Source organism: Ambystoma mexicanum, chromosome 9, assembly GCF_040938575.1.
Source record: "Ambystoma mexicanum isolate Mex_15411 chromosome 9, UKY_AmexF1_1, whole genome shotgun sequence".
Lineage (NCBI taxonomy): Eukaryota > Metazoa > Chordata > Amphibia > Caudata > Ambystomatidae > Ambystoma > Ambystoma mexicanum.
In genome coordinates, this window is record NC_090931.1 from 703,040,274 (window position 1) to 703,057,977 (window position 17,704).

General features: G+C 48.2%; 1 protein-coding gene across 1 annotated transcript in view; it reads left to right on the plus strand.

Moving 5' to 3' along the window:
• The window catches only part of CCNYL1 (cyclin Y like 1), a 561,203-nt gene that overhangs the window by 245,490 nt on the left and 298,009 nt on the right, over window positions 1–17,704 (plus strand). Inside the window, exon 6 of the mRNA XM_069615590.1 lies at window positions 5,822–5,873. Within this exon, the coding sequence (XP_069471691.1) occupies window positions 5,822–5,873 (52 nt within the window). The remainder of the gene's footprint in view (window positions 1–5,821; window positions 5,874–17,704) is intronic.

The following is a 17,704-nucleotide window of genomic DNA, read 5'->3' on the forward strand; positions in this document are numbered from 1 at the left end:
CTATGCACACATCCTAGGTTTGCACCAACATTTATTTCTAAATTCCATGTCAACCAGTCAATAGAACTACCAACATTCTTTCAAAACCCTTCAAATTTGGGAGAAAGGAGCCTGCATACACTGGATGTGCGCAGAGCCGTCATGTTTTATATGGAAAGAACTAGACCTCTGGGAAAGACTAATCGGTTCTTTGTCTCGGTGGCAGCAGGAAGAGAAGGAGATGCAGTTTCAAAATCCACTATATCTAGATGGATTGTCCAATGCATCACTCTGTTTCTCTCTTGCTAAGCGAGAACTACCCTTCAAGTCGAGAGCACATTCTACTCGAGGCACTGGGGCTTCCATAGCATTCATTGCAAATGTCCCTCTTCACTCCATTTGCAAAGCGGCAACCTGGAGTTCTGTACACACCTTTACAAAACACTACTGTCTAGATGCCCACTCTAGATCTGATTCCCAGGTGGGACAAGCAGTATTAAGACATCTTTTTTCTACTGTTCCTTCTCACAGCCCACCTCCAACTCTGGGTACTACTCGCTAGTCTATGCACAGCATGTGATTCTAAGCAGATTAACAAACATCAGAAGACAATGCATTACTTACCGTAAAAGCATTTCTGATGGTTGTATCTGCTTAGATTCACATGCGCCCACCCTTCCTCCCCACTCGGATGGAAGGAACATAGACCTCCTTTCTCTCTTTTCTGTACTCACTCACGTCTAATAGGCTCCCTCAGGGCAGAAAAAATACAAACAGAGGGACCTCGACGCGTGAGGGATTGTGGGTACAATGCACGTCACTATAAGGATAGTGTTACAGACACGCCTTGTCGACGTCCCCTTTTCGACTACAAAAAACAAAATGCAATACTCCGCAGTGACCACTGGATGTCGGACTATGCACAGCATGTGAATCTAAGCAGATACAACCATCAGAAATACTTTTACGGTAAGTAATGCATTGTCCTGTCCTGGCAATTTTAAGGGTGTCAGAATGGAGCTGTTAAGAGATACCCGCTCCCTATTTTGGTTTTTACAAGAACTTCAAACCGGGCTCTTTAATTTCCATCACCACTGTCCAGTTTTTGCAGGGATGACCTATTCTGTTAAGTTCTGGGCTCACTTTGGACTGTGCGTGCTGTTGTGACGAATCTGTAACGTGACTTGTCCGACAGTGTAGCAGAGAGTCCTAGGGATGGGGTGATTCCCCTCAACGCCACCCCGCATGTGCTGTAGATCAGCAGGGGGTGACCACTGGAGAGGCCAAAAAAAAAAATTCAGATGGAAGCGAAGAAGAGGATCAGGAACTCCACAGGACTACTGGGCTGACGGAGGCTCAGGACACGAAGAACCAAACATGAAGGAAGAGGTCCGAAATGTATCGGCAGACGCAGGACTGGAAAGGGAGAACATGGGAGGGAAGGAAAGGGAATGGAGACATGGAATGTGGCAACAAACTGGAGGGTACCTTTAGCGTTGGAACGTATGCTCTGCTGTTGATTCCTGTTGATCTAGCCTGGAGAACAAAAGTGAACTGTGTGTTCGAATGCCAGTGCTCGCTGCCATCTTGGTTGGGGCACGTGGGTGATGACGCTACCTGGCTGTGACGCCATCTTGGAAGTGGTGCTCTGACATTTCAGTGCAGCGCTGTGCGACAGGCACTCCTGTTGTTGCCACAGTGACCAGCCACGTCTGTGGCTTGTGACATCGGTTTTCCCCATTCCAGTTTGTTCCCTTGTGGGATTTGAGATGGTGGCTCAGTTTCAAGCCTTAAGGTTATTTTCCTGGTTTCTATTACTAAAGTGAGGAGGATGATAAAGCTCCAGGCTGTTGGTGTCAAACCTTACCTTTTAACCCCTTTTAGTGAAGGAGAAAGTGATGTTTTGGTTGCGATTATCCTTCCCGCTCAAGGTTGGCAAAGCTTCACTTGTCTCAGATCCATCCTCCGGTCTTCTACCCTCTGCCTCGTCCTAAGACAGAAGAAAGTTCATTTGCACGCGAAGAGGTCTCCCAGATCAGGGTTGTTTGACCAAAGTCAGTTTGAAGTGGCATTGTTCGTAATCTATCCTGTCAGAAATCTGTTTGACCTTCGGTCAGACAACTCAAACGCCTGCACCCGAACCAGCCTTACATGAATCACCCCTCCCCTACTTAACCTTCTCGCCGGCCGCCAGTTCTTCCACACCCCTGTGGCATCAGTTCCGTCCTAACTTGGGCCGGAGCGGACGCTGCAAGGTACCTTTTTTTTTAAATGAATTTTTAAAAAAAATGTCCACTGCAACCACCAAAGCCTAATATACCGAGCAGGGGGACACCGCCCCCATTGCACATGCCCCTCATGTTCGTTATATTAGGCTTCAAACAAACTATCACCAAATTCGAACAAAATGTCCATGCGGACAGTTTGATTTGAACAAATTGAGTGATACCGGGCTCCCAGCTACTATGTGTCTCAGATGAGACATTAGGAAGAATGACCAACACTGGTTTTACTGGGCTTGGTACTGCAGGCTTGTTAACGAGCAGACTCTGTCCAGGTGGCTTGTACATGGCATTTTTTCAAATGCTACAATTTGGCCGGTAATATTTTGCCGAACAGTTTCAGGTCCCATTCTACCATTGCCCTTATGCCAGGTTCTGCCTTGCAGAATGCTGTCTCTGCTGTAGACATCGGACATGTGTCTATGTAGGCTTTCCTTCACGTGTTCACCAAACATTACTTCCTGTACTCCTTGTATGGGGAGGATGCTGGCTTTGTACATGATGTGCGTCAACACATCATGGTGTAGCTCATTTTTCCTCCATCTACTTCCTCCTCCTCTTTCTGTCTTGCTCTGGGAGTCTTTTCTAAAATGAGCAATCTGTGGCTGGGAAGGACACTTTTGGAAGAACAAATTAATTACCTTCAGTAATATTTCAGGTTTGTAGTCCTAAAGTAGACATACTAAGGGTACGATCAAAATAGACATTTTAAGGTAAACCTGTATGGGGTTAAAAAAAATATATAATTTAATGTGGAAGGTTGAGTTTAAGGGGGCGGGGGGGTCATATCCCCCATTATAAAAAGAGGCAAATATAAATGAAAGGGAAACATGTAATAGTGTGGATTTCAGGGTTTTGTCATTTTATCTAGTGTTTTATGGGAGAAGTGCATGGAAGGGACAGGCAAGGGAGAAACACCTATATTTAAATATTTTAATCCTTTACCCTGACTGTTTAATGTTTGAAATGTAATGCATTTTTCATGTTATAATAGGTGTGTCAACTGTTGTAGCAGGTCAAAGTTTTACTACATCTTTTGACATGGAGATCTTTTGCTGGAAATCAAGAAATACAACCAATGGACTGGGCTTTTCTTCTGCATACGACTCCTAATCCCTACCAAACTGATCCTCTTTTGGATAGCTTGTAACCTCTTAGTTTGGATTCTCAGCAGCAGATTTAAGGGACTACTGGGCAGAACTGATGTCCCTTGTTTATAATCAGGGTTTAAAATGTGCACTCGTCACCAGCCATTGGCTATTGATATTTGGCTTAGTGAGTACGAAAATGTGTGCTGTGTGCTTGTATAGAATTGAGGTGGGAAGGGACTTTTGTTTTATTTTTATGGCTGGCTATTGGCTGGCAACTTTAATATTTTGCCCACTGTATTTGGTTTGTTCTTGATGAGGCTCCCTGCGAGCTTCACCTGTTCCAAGCGCCACATAACATCCCTGTTACACCCTCTTTTCCGGCCTCTTCCACTGGCTCCTCAACCTCACCCGAACACCTCAATGCAGCCGAGGGCTGCACCGAATAGCATATTTAGTATTCGGCCGAATACCGAATAGTTTGTCAACTATTCACCCGAAGCCGAATAGTTGCTTTATTTAATAAATCATGTTCCAAACTTCGAAAAACACTTAAAGCACCATTTTAAATGCATTCTATACTTTTTATTTCTTCTTTGTAATTAATGTAGCATCTTTATTTAAAGTATAAAAGCCAGAAATAAAGCAGATTTAACCAAAATGAAGGTACCATATGTACAGAAGATTGTTGCTTATTCAGTGCAAGTTAAAGTAGGAGGCTTCACAAATGCAAAAGGACTGCCTTTGTGAATCAGATGCATTGCGTTCTCTATCCAGTTGCAAAGTCGATACGGTCGAGTTTTGAAACTTCTTTTCAGCTAACTTAAAAAGGTAGAAAATGGTTAATGTTGGCTCATGCAGGATACAAGTCAAGAGGAAATCTGAAATGCGTGAACTCCATCTCACAACTATTCACCCCACCCAAACAAATGCTGCTCACTTTTGACTTATCCTAGCCACTCCTTCTCGCCAATACACAAACCTATGCAACTTATCATTCCTGATAAAATATCAGATAATTTTAAACTCGGGACTCAGACAAAGAAGGGAGGACTATGACATACGCAATGGTGAGTGACATGACAGGAACTGAAAGTATCTATGCACATTTCTTTCAGTTTGCCTTTTCCAACTGAAAAAAAGTGAACATTGCATAGAACCATTCGCCAAAAGAAAAGAGGTTCCTGTATTGTTGCAGGCTAAGTATAAAAGATGACCACCTCTTATGTTTAAGAAGCTGTAACAAAACATGTCTTAAAGAGCAGATTACAATAGAAGATGTTTTTCAGCTGCGTGATAGCTATTTGCCTTGTCTAATTCTATTCAGTTTTGCAAACTGAAGTCTATATTTGCCTTTCTGAGTTCAGGTTTCATTGTATTGAAATGAGAATGTCAAAGTATTCGGCAAGAGCCGAATAGCTTTTTTTTCAGACGGAATTCGGCCGAATACTTACTCGATGCCGAAGTTCGGTACACCCCTAATGCAGACTGACACCATTGCCTTTTTATAGCCCTTCCCGCCTGCTCAAAACCCCTTTGGTTATTTGGGTTTGTTTCACTGGGGCAATCTTTTTTTGTGAGTGCTAACTTGTCCCATCTCCTTCCCTTTTGGGTAGGACTTTTTCTGGAAGGGTATTTAGCCACGCTTACTTTTCATACAACCTCTTTGCCGTGGTGTCCATGTGTTTTATTTATTGCTTGTGGTGTTCGCCTCCTGGATCACGCAGGTTCTTGTCCTCACAGGTTTTAGGGAGGAAGAGAGATGAGCCATTGTTAATCTCAGGTGTAAGAGTACAGTGCATGCTGGTGGCAGTAGATTCTCGGGAACCTCCTCAGAGTAGAAAGAGACCTGGCCTGGATAGACTGATGGGCATATCGATAGAGATGGCAGCACCAATGCACCTACACAGGTCCTCCCATACCGGGCGCCTGGGGATGGGCACAGGGGGGGTCGGGGCCCATCCCTCCCTCACACCACCTCTGGGGTAGATCTGGTGGTTCCCCGGTAGGCTTCCTACCCCCATATTTTGAGGGTCCTTGGGAGGGCAGGGCGCATGGGGGGAGGCTTTTATATGGTCTGACCCATGGCCTGGCCACAATGGACAAAGAAGTTGGAGATTACACTGTTTCTAAGTTCTGAGGATTTTGTTAAATGACAGTTAACCAGACGTTTCTGGGTTATGCAGTTATTGGATGAAAATGTTGTAGAATCTGTACTTGCTGCTGAAAGTTGAGTAAAAGATGGAAGCTGTATACTTGCCACCCTGCCCTAGTTACACCCCTGTGCAATTTTTTAATTGTATGGAAGTTTATTCGTAAGATATGTGTTGATAGTTGCAGACAGAAAATATTGATTCTTCTAAAGCCTGTTACCAGAAGAGATTTCATTTAATGGGAATTGTAAACTATATAAATTCAGTAGAGACGAGAAACAATTTGAAATCTTGTGAACGACATGATTTTATTTTGCAGGGACTCAGAAAAATCCTTGGAAATATTTGATGAAAAATTGCATCCTCTAACTGTGAGTTATTTTAGAATCTTTGTCGCATTCATTTTTATAAGGACATGCCTTGCCAATTTTCAGTTGCTACTTTGCTATTAAAAAAACTATAATGCAATGAAATACAGACCCCTTATGGTATTAGATTGCTCTGTTTCAAGTGCTACGTTAGTGGGGATAAGCTGTGATCACTGCTACTAATAGTTTGGATTTAATGAATTCCTTGGTAGCACCTATTTAACAAGTACATTAACGTTTACAATAAATTCCTTTATCGAACAAGGAGTATTTGTTTAAATGAAAAACTTCATAATTTCAATTTCAGTAAAAACAAGGTAATGTATTTTTGCAGTGGCAAAATGATACCCAATAGTTAGTGTGACTATTTAAATATTGCATCAATTTTCTCTTGCGCCCAATGCTAAAGGTTTAGATTAGTTTCATTTTAAAGTTCTTTTTTTGGCACATCCTGCAGAGGATCCTGCACACTAAGTAAGGGCCTTGCCTCAGAACTAACCTCCCAGGCCCCATAAAACCCTGTAGTGGAAGCAATCTTGAGCACTCTTGATTGGCTTCCATAGGGTCAAGGGAAACCTTTCCTCACTTATTTTGTCCCCCCTGTGCATCCAGCCATACCGTATGTAGCTAAGGACTAAAAGCAGCAGATGGCAACTTCCTCTTTTAGGCCAGAGAGGGCCTAGGGTCGGGTCCCTTCTCATGCCCTCTCGCTCCTACGTTGTGGTTGCCCTTCGCCTTACTCCTGCTTATATTATAGGGACCCTTCAACCTAGTGACTATCCATTCACTGTCGAGCTGTTCTTCGAAGAACCAACAGACGTCCTGTTTTGGACATGCTGTCTTTTGATTGCCTGCGCCTTCCTAGATTGTCCCCCTCCCAGCCCCCCACATTGGTTCACCCACTTACCCACCCCTCTCTCTCCTAGTCTGTACCCTTCCATCACATGCCTATTTCGAGGGGATTGGGGTCCTCCAACGTATTCCATATCTATGACAGGTAATGTCCACAGCTGTGCTGCTTCGGAAAATCTTTGGCGTCTGCGTCGATGACGTCGATGCGCCGTCCCCGAGGACGACCTCCGATGGCCGACGTCACCCGATGTGATAAGTAGGACGCACAACGCCCATAGCCTCAGTTCCGTTTTTTCTGCGAACGTGTTCCCTTCGTGAATCTCGGTACGCCTCGACTCGTTGGAGTTTGCTGTTTTCAATTCTCGGTTCGTTGAACCTGTTCGGTTTTTTGTGAAGACCTGTTCATGGCGATGTCTACTTCGCCTTCAACCCCGCGTCCGGGCTTCAAGCAATGCGGGGACTGTGGGTCCAAGATGTCTGTCACGGACTCGCACGACGCCTGCCTCTGGTGCCTCTGGGAGGCCCACGATACGGACGACTGTGTCGACTGCCAGTCGCTCACGGCAAAGGCCTTGCGGGAACGCAAGAAGAAGCTGTCGGTAGGGCGGGTGTCTAAGCCCCGGAAGTCGAGGTCTGAGGGGCTTTCGACGGATGACTCGAGGGGCGACTCTCAGCGTCATCGTCGGAAGTCCAGTGGGTCTCCTTCCAGGAGTCGGTCTCGCCACTCCTCTGCCTCTTCGAGGCATTCCTGGAAGCGCCGGCATCGGTCGCCTTCCCCATCCTCTTCTGAGGACTCCGCCCGTCGGCGGGTCGCTTATCCGTCCATGCAAGCAACACCGGAGGAATGAGCTTCCTTCGGGAAGCAGATGCTAGCGATTCTTGAATCGCAGGGCACCGGTCCGTCCGCGCCTCCGAGTGGGGTCGGTCGGCACCGGTCGAGAGACCACGCTCGTACGCCTTTGGGCTCGGGTGGTCGGCACCGCTCGCGGCAGAGGTCCCGCTCGGATAAGGGTAGCCATTCTCGCCATGCCCGTTCCAGGTCCCGGTCCTCGACGCGCTCGAGACCGCGTGATCCTGAGCCATCTTCGAAGAAGACGTTGGCGCCGAGGTCGTCGATTTCTCTCGAGGCTCCGCCTCCGAGGGGGTCGTCGGCGCCTAGGTCGTCGAGAGACACGCTTCGAGGCCTGTGTCGACGCCGCTGATGCTGGCGGCGCTGCAGTTGACGTTGACACCAATTCGCTCAACGCCTTTTCTGTCGACGCTGGCGCCGACTCGTTCGGCGCCCTCGACTCCTTTCGAGGCGGTGGTGTCGGAGGGGCCCCGTGGCACGGGGTTTGCCCCTAGGAAGGCTCTGGCTAAGGTTGGGCACTGCTTTGATCCCCAGAGGTCTTCCTCTCCCCGCCTGGAGTACATTTCAGAGGGTGATGAAGGCTCTGACGGCTTGGTTCCGGTTTCGGATGAGCTAATCTCGGGCCATCGCCAGTTTGATGACCTGAGGCAGTCACTGCATGATGCCAGTGGACTGGACACCTCTCCGGAGGTGTTTTGTAGGCCGGAGCCTGGCACTCATGCCGATTCTTCATATCGGCGCCTTATGTCTCGGGTCACCGAATACTTGGGTTGGTCAGCTCCCCCAGGGGAGTTCGTTCAGGATGATCTCATGGACATCCTTGATCTTGGTCCCCCCACTGACCCGGTTTTACCGTTTCATATGGCTCTGCAGAGAAGGGTGGCGGCAGCTTGGACTGCTCCGGAGAGTCTCCCGGCAGTGGGCAAGTCTGTCGCGAAAATACCGTCCAGTCAGTAGCGACCCCTGCTACTTGTCCAGGCACCCCACTCCGGAGAGTTTGGTGGTGCAGGCGTCTACGGTCCCGGCAAAGCAGGCGTCTTATCCTACCATCCCTCCGGATAGGGACGACAAACGTTTTGACGGCTGGGCGAAGAAAGTGTTTTCTTCAGGGGGTATGGCGATTCAGGCGGCCAACTCCATATGTGCCTTGTCTCGTTTCACCCACTCTGTGAAACTGTGTTGCATTAGCGGCTGAACATATTCCCGAAGGGGACGAACGGGATGGCTTCCTTGCTATGGTTCAGGATGGCAAGGATGCCATGTGTGAGGCCGTTCAGTTGGGTCTGGACTTGGCAGATTGTGTCAGCCGGTCCATGGCGGCGAGCACCGTAATGCGCAGGTTTGCGTGGTTGCGGAAGTCTGGGTTCGCTCCTGATGTACAGTCCCGGCTCCTCAACATGCCCTTTGACGGTGAACACCTTTTTGGCAGCAAGGCTGACGAGAGCCTTGAGAGGTTGCAGACCTCCAAAGCTGCTGCGAAGTCGTTGGGTGCTGCAGTTCGCCAACCTCCGCCTTTTCGTCCTAGGGGACAGCAATGGAGGGGAGGTTCCTTTCGCTATTACTCGTCCTTCAGTAAAGCGAGGGGAGCTAGCAGTCAAAGAGGCCATCGTAAGAGTGCCAGAGGTGGAAATAAAGGTACTCGAGGTGCCAAGGCTGCTCGGGCAGTTGCCTCTTTGCCCTCGGGCAACGCCGGAGCCGCTACCACTCAGTCATGAGGCCAAGTCCCATGGTTCGCTGGTTGGGGGAAGGCTGGCGCAGCATCTTGTAGATTGGCAAACCATTACTTCGGATGTGTGGGTTCTGGAGATCATGACGCACGGCTACTGTCTTCCTTTTCAGCAGAGGCCTCACGACAATCCACCAGGGAGCCTCTTTGAAGAGTCCGGATCCGCTCCTTGCGCAGGAAATTCAAGCCCTGCTGGAGAAAGGCGCCATAGAACTGTGCCTGTAGCGGAGAGGAACAAGGGATGGTATTCCCCTTATTTGATATCGAAGAAAGACTGGGGAGTGAGACCCATCATGGACTTGCGCGGTTTGAACAAACTCCTCAGGAAGGACAAGTTCAAGATGTGACTCTTTCTCAGGTCCTCCAGGCCCTTCAACTTCAGGACTGGTTGGTGTCTCTCGACCTCAAGGATGCTTACTTCCATGTGCCGATCCATCCCAAGCACAAGAAGTACCTGAGGTTCGCTGTTGGCGACTCGCACTTTCAGTTTCGGTCCTGCAGTTCGAATTGACCTCCGCCCGAGGGTTTTCACCAAGCTCATGGTGGTGGAGGCAGCGCATCTCAGGAAAGGGGGGGGGGATTCACGTCTACCCCTTCCTAGACGATTGGTTGATCAGGGGGAGCTCTCCCGAGCAAGTCCTGGATAATCTGTCCGTCACCTGCCACTCCCTTCACAGGCTGGGCTTCTCCGTCAATTTAAAGAAGTTCCATTTGACACCAACGCAGCGGCTCCAGTACATCGGAGCAGTGCTCGACACGTCCCTGAGGCAGTGTTTTCCTCCTCGGGTGAGGGCTCTTCACATTTAGCAGATGGTGCACAAGTTTCAGCTTGCCCAGAATCTCCCAGCGTCCGAGTTCTTGAGACTGCTCGGCCTCATGGCATCCTGCATTCTTCTGGTGCCAGAGGCTCATTTGCGGATGAGATCTTTGCAGTGGGCACTCAAGCTCCAGTGGTCTCAGTCCTGCAGCAGGCTGTCGGACCCTGTTCAGGTGCCGCCCTCGGTAGCCCGGGACCTTCTGTGGTGGGCCGTCGAAGGCAATCTGATGAAGGGGGCCCCATTTTGGATGCCCTGGCAGGAGTTGACGATCGTGACGGACGCATCCAACACGGGATGGGGAGCTCATGCCAACGAGTTGACAGTCAGCAGTCGTTGGTCTCCGGAGTCCAGACTCCATATCAATCTGTTGGAGCTGAGGGCCGTCAGGCTAGCCGTGAAGGCTTTTCTGCCATCTGTGCGTGGAAAGAGTGTCCTGATTCTAACAGACAACACAGTGGCCATGCACTACCTCAACAAAAAGGGGGGGGGGGCAGGGTCACTTCCGCTGTGCAGGGAGGCGATGCAGCTCGAGTTCTGGGCCATCCAGCAGGAAGTTTCGATCTTGGCTGTTCATCTGGCTGGAGACGACAACGAGACGGCGGACGCTCTGAGCAGGCAGAGCATGATCTCTCACGAGTGGGAGCTGGCTCAGGAGATTCTCCTGGAGATCTTCGCCCTTTGGGGGACCCCTCAAGTGGATCTCTTCGCCTCCAGTGTTAACCGGAAGTGCGAGGTTTTGCTCTCGGGAATTTCCTCCAAAAGGAGCCCTAGGAGATGCGTTCATGGTGGAGTGGTCATTCCCACTGCTGTATGCGTTTCCTCCAGTCCCCGTCATCCCGCAAGTGCTGCGGAGGTTACGGAAGTTCGGTTCCCGGATGATCCTCATTGCTCCGACGTGGACCCGGAGGACGTGGTACCCGGACCTTCTCGACTTGTCCATCTGCCCTCCACATCTTCCCTACCGAGACAATCTGCTCTCACGGGAGGGGGGGGGGGGGTCAGGTTCTCCATCCAGAGGTCAGATCCCTCAACCTTCACGCTTGGCTTCTGAAAGGTTGAGGTATAAGGATTGGGACCTCCCTGAAGACGTGATGGAGGTGTTGCTCTTGGCCAGGCGGCCGGCAACAAAGTCTCTGTACCGTTGCCGTTGGAGAAAGTTCTGCGACTGGTGCAGAGTTAAGAATGTGGATCCTTTTGATTGTGACATTCCCATGGTTCTGTCTTTTTTGCTTTCTTTGGCCCACAGGGGCTTGCAAGTGCGGACCATTAAAGGTTACCTGGCGGTGCTGTCCATATTTAAGCGCTCGTCTGAGGAGTGTTCCTATTTTAAGATTCCTTTAATTTCGCAGTTTTTGAAAGGGCTCACTAATGTGTTCCCTCCGTCACCTTTTCTGGTGCCAGGGTGGGATTTGAACCTTGTTAAGTTTCTTATGGGTGCTCTGTTTGAGCCTTTACATTTTTGCCCTTTGAGGCTGTTAACTCTGAAAACTGTGTTTTGGTTGCGGTTACTTCCGCTCGCAGAGTGAGTTACAGGCACTTTCAGTTAAGCCAATCTTCGCTGTGTTTCATAAGGACAGGGTTGTCCTTAGAGTTCGTCCTTCTTTTCTTCCGAAGGTGGTTTCGGAATTTCATTTGCGCCAGAAGGTTGTTCTTCCGGCATTCTATCCTCCTCCACATCCTGGTAAGGAAGAGGAGAGGCTCCATAGGCTTGATCCTCGGAGAGCGTTGAGCTTTAATATTTCGCGCATGTCCCGGGTCAGAGTGGACGATCAACTTTTCATTGGTTACGCTGGAAAGCGTTTGGGACAAGCTGTGACAAAACAGACTGCCTCGTTGGATTATTTTAGCTGTCTCCGAGTGTTTCCGCTTGGTGGGTAAGGATCCTCCGCTGGCTTGCGGGCCCATTCTACCAGGGGAGTGGCTGCGTCTACTGCCCTGCAGAGGGGAGTTCCTATTCGTCACATCTGTGATGCAGCCACCTGGGCTTCAGTACATACTTTTGTACGTCACTACTCCGTCGATTCCATCAGAGGGCAAGATCTGGCCTTTGGCAAGGCAGTTCTCTATTCCGCCAAATTTGTATTCTAAATTCTTTCCCACCTCCTTGCTTGGTACTGCTTTGGGAGTCTGTCATAGATATGGAATACGTCAGAGGACCCAATCCCCTTGAAGAACAAGTTACTTTCTTACCTAGTAACGTTCTTTCGATGGGATGGTCTGACGATGTATTCCAGATCGCTCCCTCCCTGCCTTCCCCGCTGCAGAATTTCTTTTGCGATTGCAGCTTGCATTCCGCAAGGCCTTGTGTGTCTGACTGGCAGAAAACTGGTGGCACACGTTCTGGGGAAAAAACTATAACTGAGGGGTCGTGCGTCCTACTTATCACATCGGGTGACGTCGGCCGTCGGAGGAGGTCCTCGGGGACGGCGCATCGACGTCATCGACGCAGGACGCAGACGCCAAAGATTTTCGAAAGCAGCACAGCTGTGGACATTACCGGTCATAGATATGGAATACGTTGTCGGACCATCCCATCGAAAGAACGTTACCAGGTAAGAAAGTAACTTGTTCTTCTTTCCCGCTCCATCATGCATTTAGACTTTGTGACATTCCTCCTTGTACATTGTTAGGGAGAATTCTCAGAAATGTGCTATGTCCCTTCTACCTTAGAGACCCCCAGCTCTTTTTGCTGAACTTTAGGACTTTTAATTTTGATCCTGGAGACATTGAGACCTTTTTCCCACTTTCATGTATTTTTCATTGATTTTAAACACTTTCTTTTGGTTTTGGAGTCTGACAAATTCCATAGGCGTCGTCTTTTTACATTGTGACACACAGCAGTAAAGTGAAATTGACTTTACTTTTTGTAACTTTGTAGACCCAGCACACACTATTTTACATAGAGTGCTGGAGGGTTTACTGCGTATCCCTTTTCTCTACTTTCTCATGTAACATTTTTATGTTGCCCTTTCTACAATTAATGGCTGGTGGCAGTGGTTTACTTTTTCCTACCATTGTGTGTTTCTACCTTGGGCTGCAATTGCAGCTACAGTAAAGCACCCATGGGTGCCCATTTTGTCAAAATGTCCCTGGTCTTCTTTTTTTTTCTCCATTTCTTGTTGGAAAGTTCCTTCTTGAGATTTACTCTGCACACCAAACCAGGTTGGATCCGTTTGTTCGTTTTGTCTTTGGCGGGATTCAGTAGTGAATCCCGCCTCTGCCTTGCTCCAGCGTGTCTGGCAGGGCAGGAAGCGAGTGAGGTGCCGAACCTCCCTGTGCTTAGTCTCCTTGGTTATGGAAATGCACCCAGAGGTGATTGGCCGGCTCGCTGTCCTTGTAGGACAGCCACCCTGCTGTGCGTGACAGCTAGCTCCGAATGAATGGAAGAGACTTGCATAAAAGGCGAGGTCTTTTGCAAGGAAGGCAGTCGACCATTGGATGAAGGAATCCGAAGAACTACTTCGAAGAGATGCTTGCTGCAACTCCTAGACTGTTGGTTTGCCTGGTGAAGTCCTGCTGCAGTGCTGAAGCTCAGAATTCGTCTCGACTAGAGAAGCACTGCAAAGGACGACTTCTCCCCTTGGGTTGGTGGGACCAGTCGACACCAAGACAAACTCATCTGGAAATCCTCTTTGCTGGCTCTACTTCCATTGCTGCTGCAGGAACCGGGTGCCACGGAGGGGAACACTAAAATATAGTGCATCGTTTTTAAGTCTAACTCGAGCTCCAGGAAGATCCTCCGGACTCCCTCGAAGCAGGACTTAACCAATCCTGAGCCATTTCAACAGTGCTGGACCCCAGAAGCAAGGAAAGCCCACAAGGTATCCATAGGGTGCTGCATACAATGTTGCCTAACATACAAGCTCTTCTTCTCCCATAACCTTCAGTCAAAACTCATAGCCTTTACCTCCCTCGGGTCCCTCCCCCCCACCCACCATCTCTCTCCTGAACCCCTCCTGTTCTCTTCGGCTCTTCAATCTCATTTATCCCTCTTGCTTACCCCACAACAAATGTCCCACTCCCCCCACCTTATATCCATCTTTCACTTGGCCTCTGGAATACATAATCCCTCTGCAACAAGTCGTCCAACATCCCTCACCAGTTTGACTCCTATCACCATTCACTTCTAGCCATCACAGAAATGTGAATCTCACCTCATGACTGACGCTTCATACTACTGCATTCTCCCACACTGCCAGACCAATTGGGGAAGGGTGGCAGAGTGTGATTCCTGATCACTCTGACATCACCTTTTTTTTTTTTAAAAAAAACCTTTTTTTCAACTACTTGATCGTAGTCCTGCCACTGTTCTGGTACTATATCGACCCCAGTGCCTTCAACTCTAATGGCCTCGTCTTTCCCTCTACTTCTCCTTCCTCCCCTGACCTCTCAATTGACCCCTCACCTTCTGATAACCCTATTCACTTTAAAATCTTGGTCCCGTCATCTACTCCTCCCCTCTTCAATGACCAAGATTAAATTCAAGCAGGGCACACTTGTTCCTTTAACTTGATGTGAGGATCCCCTTTGTCCCCCTTAAACTCTGCACTTATGACTCCCTTTGACCAATGATATCCTGCATGCATATTCACATCTTCTGTCCTCCACCTTCGATCACCTCCGAAAACCATTCCCTTAAATGCTTTGTGATCTAAGACTCTGGCACAAGTCAGGCCCCCACCCTACTCCTAGCCTACAAATGATGTTCTTGCTGCCTGTACCTATGCACTGCTCTCTGCGAAATCCTATTTCACAAACTAGTATCCTCCCTTCGCAGTAACTGCTGCAAACTTTGATATACCCACCAAGCCAAGCTTTGCTCACACCTACTAAGCCAATTGCATTTGCCTTTTCCATCTCTGCTAATGACTCTGCTCATTACTTTCCTTCTAAAATATGGGACACACACAGCATGCTCTTCTCCTATCTATACTACTCTCAACTTCTCCATCACGGAGGGCCAGACCATCTCTTCCTAGCTCTCCAGGACCTGGTGTTTCACAAATCTGCTTTCACCTGTATTGCCTCAGACCTGGAAAGTCACTCATTTAAAATCTCTTGGAACTAGCAAACATCTGACACCATCTCTCTCTCCCTCGATCAACGTCCCCTGAGGATCAGTCCTTGCTCTTCATTCTCTATACACTTGCTTTAGGAAGACTTGTCCCGTGCCTTGGCTTTCACTATGACATCTTTGCTGACGACACTACAATCTTTTTCTCCTTTCCTTCCTACAAGCCAGCCTCTTTGAATGGATTACCAGCTGTCTCACTGCAATCTTTCACTGGATGGTTTTGCCCTCATGCTGAACTGGTCTTTTTCCTGGCGTCTACCACGATTCCTATCCTTTGCTCCATCTCCATACCTCATGACTACCTTGCTTACTTGCCAAATGCTTGTAACCTTGACCCCGTCACCCCTTTTTTAACATTAGATTTTTTTTTTCCAACTAAATCTTAGATAAGCAACATAAAATGAGACATGCACACCGATCCGACAATATGGATCCCATAATGAAACAATAGTCACACAGGTCATTCTCAAACTTTTTCATGTGCAACCTAATAAGAATATAATAAGCCTGATGAAATAGTTGCGCCATTTCTGGAATTTCAGCTGCATTCTACCACCAAACTAAAAACCGCCCTCTCCCTTCCCTTTCCCCAAAACCTAAGTGGGACAGAAATATGATGGCTGTTCCGAAACCAGGGCTTGTGGGACTGGTAGGTTAACTGTACAAGAAGGCATTGTGACAAATTGAGTTCCTCCTGACGCTTCAGGGAGCTTTTCAGGAACTTCCTTACTTTAGTCTCTCGTTGTGGTTGGCAGTAGCGCCGTAAAGAGCTGCGCAGGTAGGTCAGTATCTAGAGTTCACTGCTTTTGTCACCCCATGGCTTGTATCTAGACACCTCCCAATCTCTTTCCTATAATAGTCAATGGAAGGGGAGCCACTCAGGGTCAATGTCTGTTTCCATGAGGGTTTCTGTAAGACTCCATTTCGTATGTTAAATACTTTATTAAGCCAGTCTAATTTGATGTGAAGGTGTTTCTTTTCCATTGTTGAGCTAAGCACGCTCTGGTGGCTATAGAGATTCCGAGACATAACCATTGTCTCTTCTCTCTGCCCAAAACAGTAATAGAGGAGCATAGTCTCTATTTTATCAAGCCCAGCCCAGCACCTCTTTCCATTAAATCTGTGCGTTTGGACTACTCCACCATTGGTGCCAATAATCTGAGACTAGTGTACAGTCCTTCCACAAATCTGGCTGACTCCTGCATACATTTTTGAGAGCCTGAGCGGGATCAGGTGCCAGCGGAACCAAAGTCTACAATTTAACATTTTATACTGCATTGCAACTGTTGATGACCAGATACCCTGTACAAAGTGGGCCAGATTTCCCTATCCCCCTGCAGTCCTAAGTCTTTCTCCCAGATAGTCTGAGTTCGCGGGTGGGCAGATGACCTCGTTAAGTGCTGTATACATTAGCGAAATCAAGCCTTTTGAGCCAATGTGTGTTGAGGAGGCACCCAAAGCGGGTTAACTGTCTCTTCAATTGGTCTTTCCAGCGATGGTCGGTTAGAACCCCTATTAGCTGTAGGTAAGTTAATGTCTGCAGCGCTTGTTCTAGGTCATTTTTAGATTTGAACACACCTTTACCCCACATTTGACCTGCTCTGATCAATCCTGCTTCATACATTTTCTGGGAACATTCTAAGTCTACCATAAGGTCTCTTATTGGGGGTGCCCATATGCAGCTCTGAGGGGACGGCTATGAGGTGATGCCCTTTGTGTCTGCTCCTGGGCGCCATACTGCCCAGAAAACTGCTAATATATGATGGGTCTTGATCCTTTTTAGTGAGTCTGCTCTTGGGGGGGTGAGGGTGGGGGACCCACAACCATTCATCCATTGTGACCAGAGCAAAAAGTCTGTTCTCCAGAGCGACCCATTGTTTCTTTGTTTTCCCTCAAGTGGTCTACTATTCTAGGTTGGGGCGCTTTGTAGTACTCACTTATGTCTGGGTAGCTCATCCCACCCTCTTTCTTGGGGACAACAAAGGTATTGTATGCAATTTGTGGCCTTTGTCCTGCCCAGAGAAAGGAAAGTAGTTCACTTTTCATTTTTTGCAACGCCACCTCGGGGACCACTACAATCATGGCTTGAAACCGGAACATAAATCTAGGGAGTATATTCATTTTGATTGTCGTAAAACGTGCAGCCCTGGTTAGTCTTTTTTTACCATCATTTGAGGTCCCAGTGAGAGCAAACCATATTGGCGAGCAGTTGGTTACATACAGGTCACCAAGCTGCCCTTTAAGGGTTACCCCTAGATATCTAATGCCAGATAAACTAATTTGCAAATCGTGTTGTGGTAGGGTGTGTTGGGCTTGTGTGGTGTCAAGGGCAGCACAGTGGTCTTGCGGATATTCATTTGAAACCCTGAGTGCAGGCCATAATTAATAGTTTGCACCAACGCCAGGATTATAACATTGGGGCGGTGAAATACGTGAGTATGTCATCTACAAACATGTCTAGTTTATATTCATTACCGCCTCTACTGAAACCACTTACGTTGGTGTTGTGGCGGA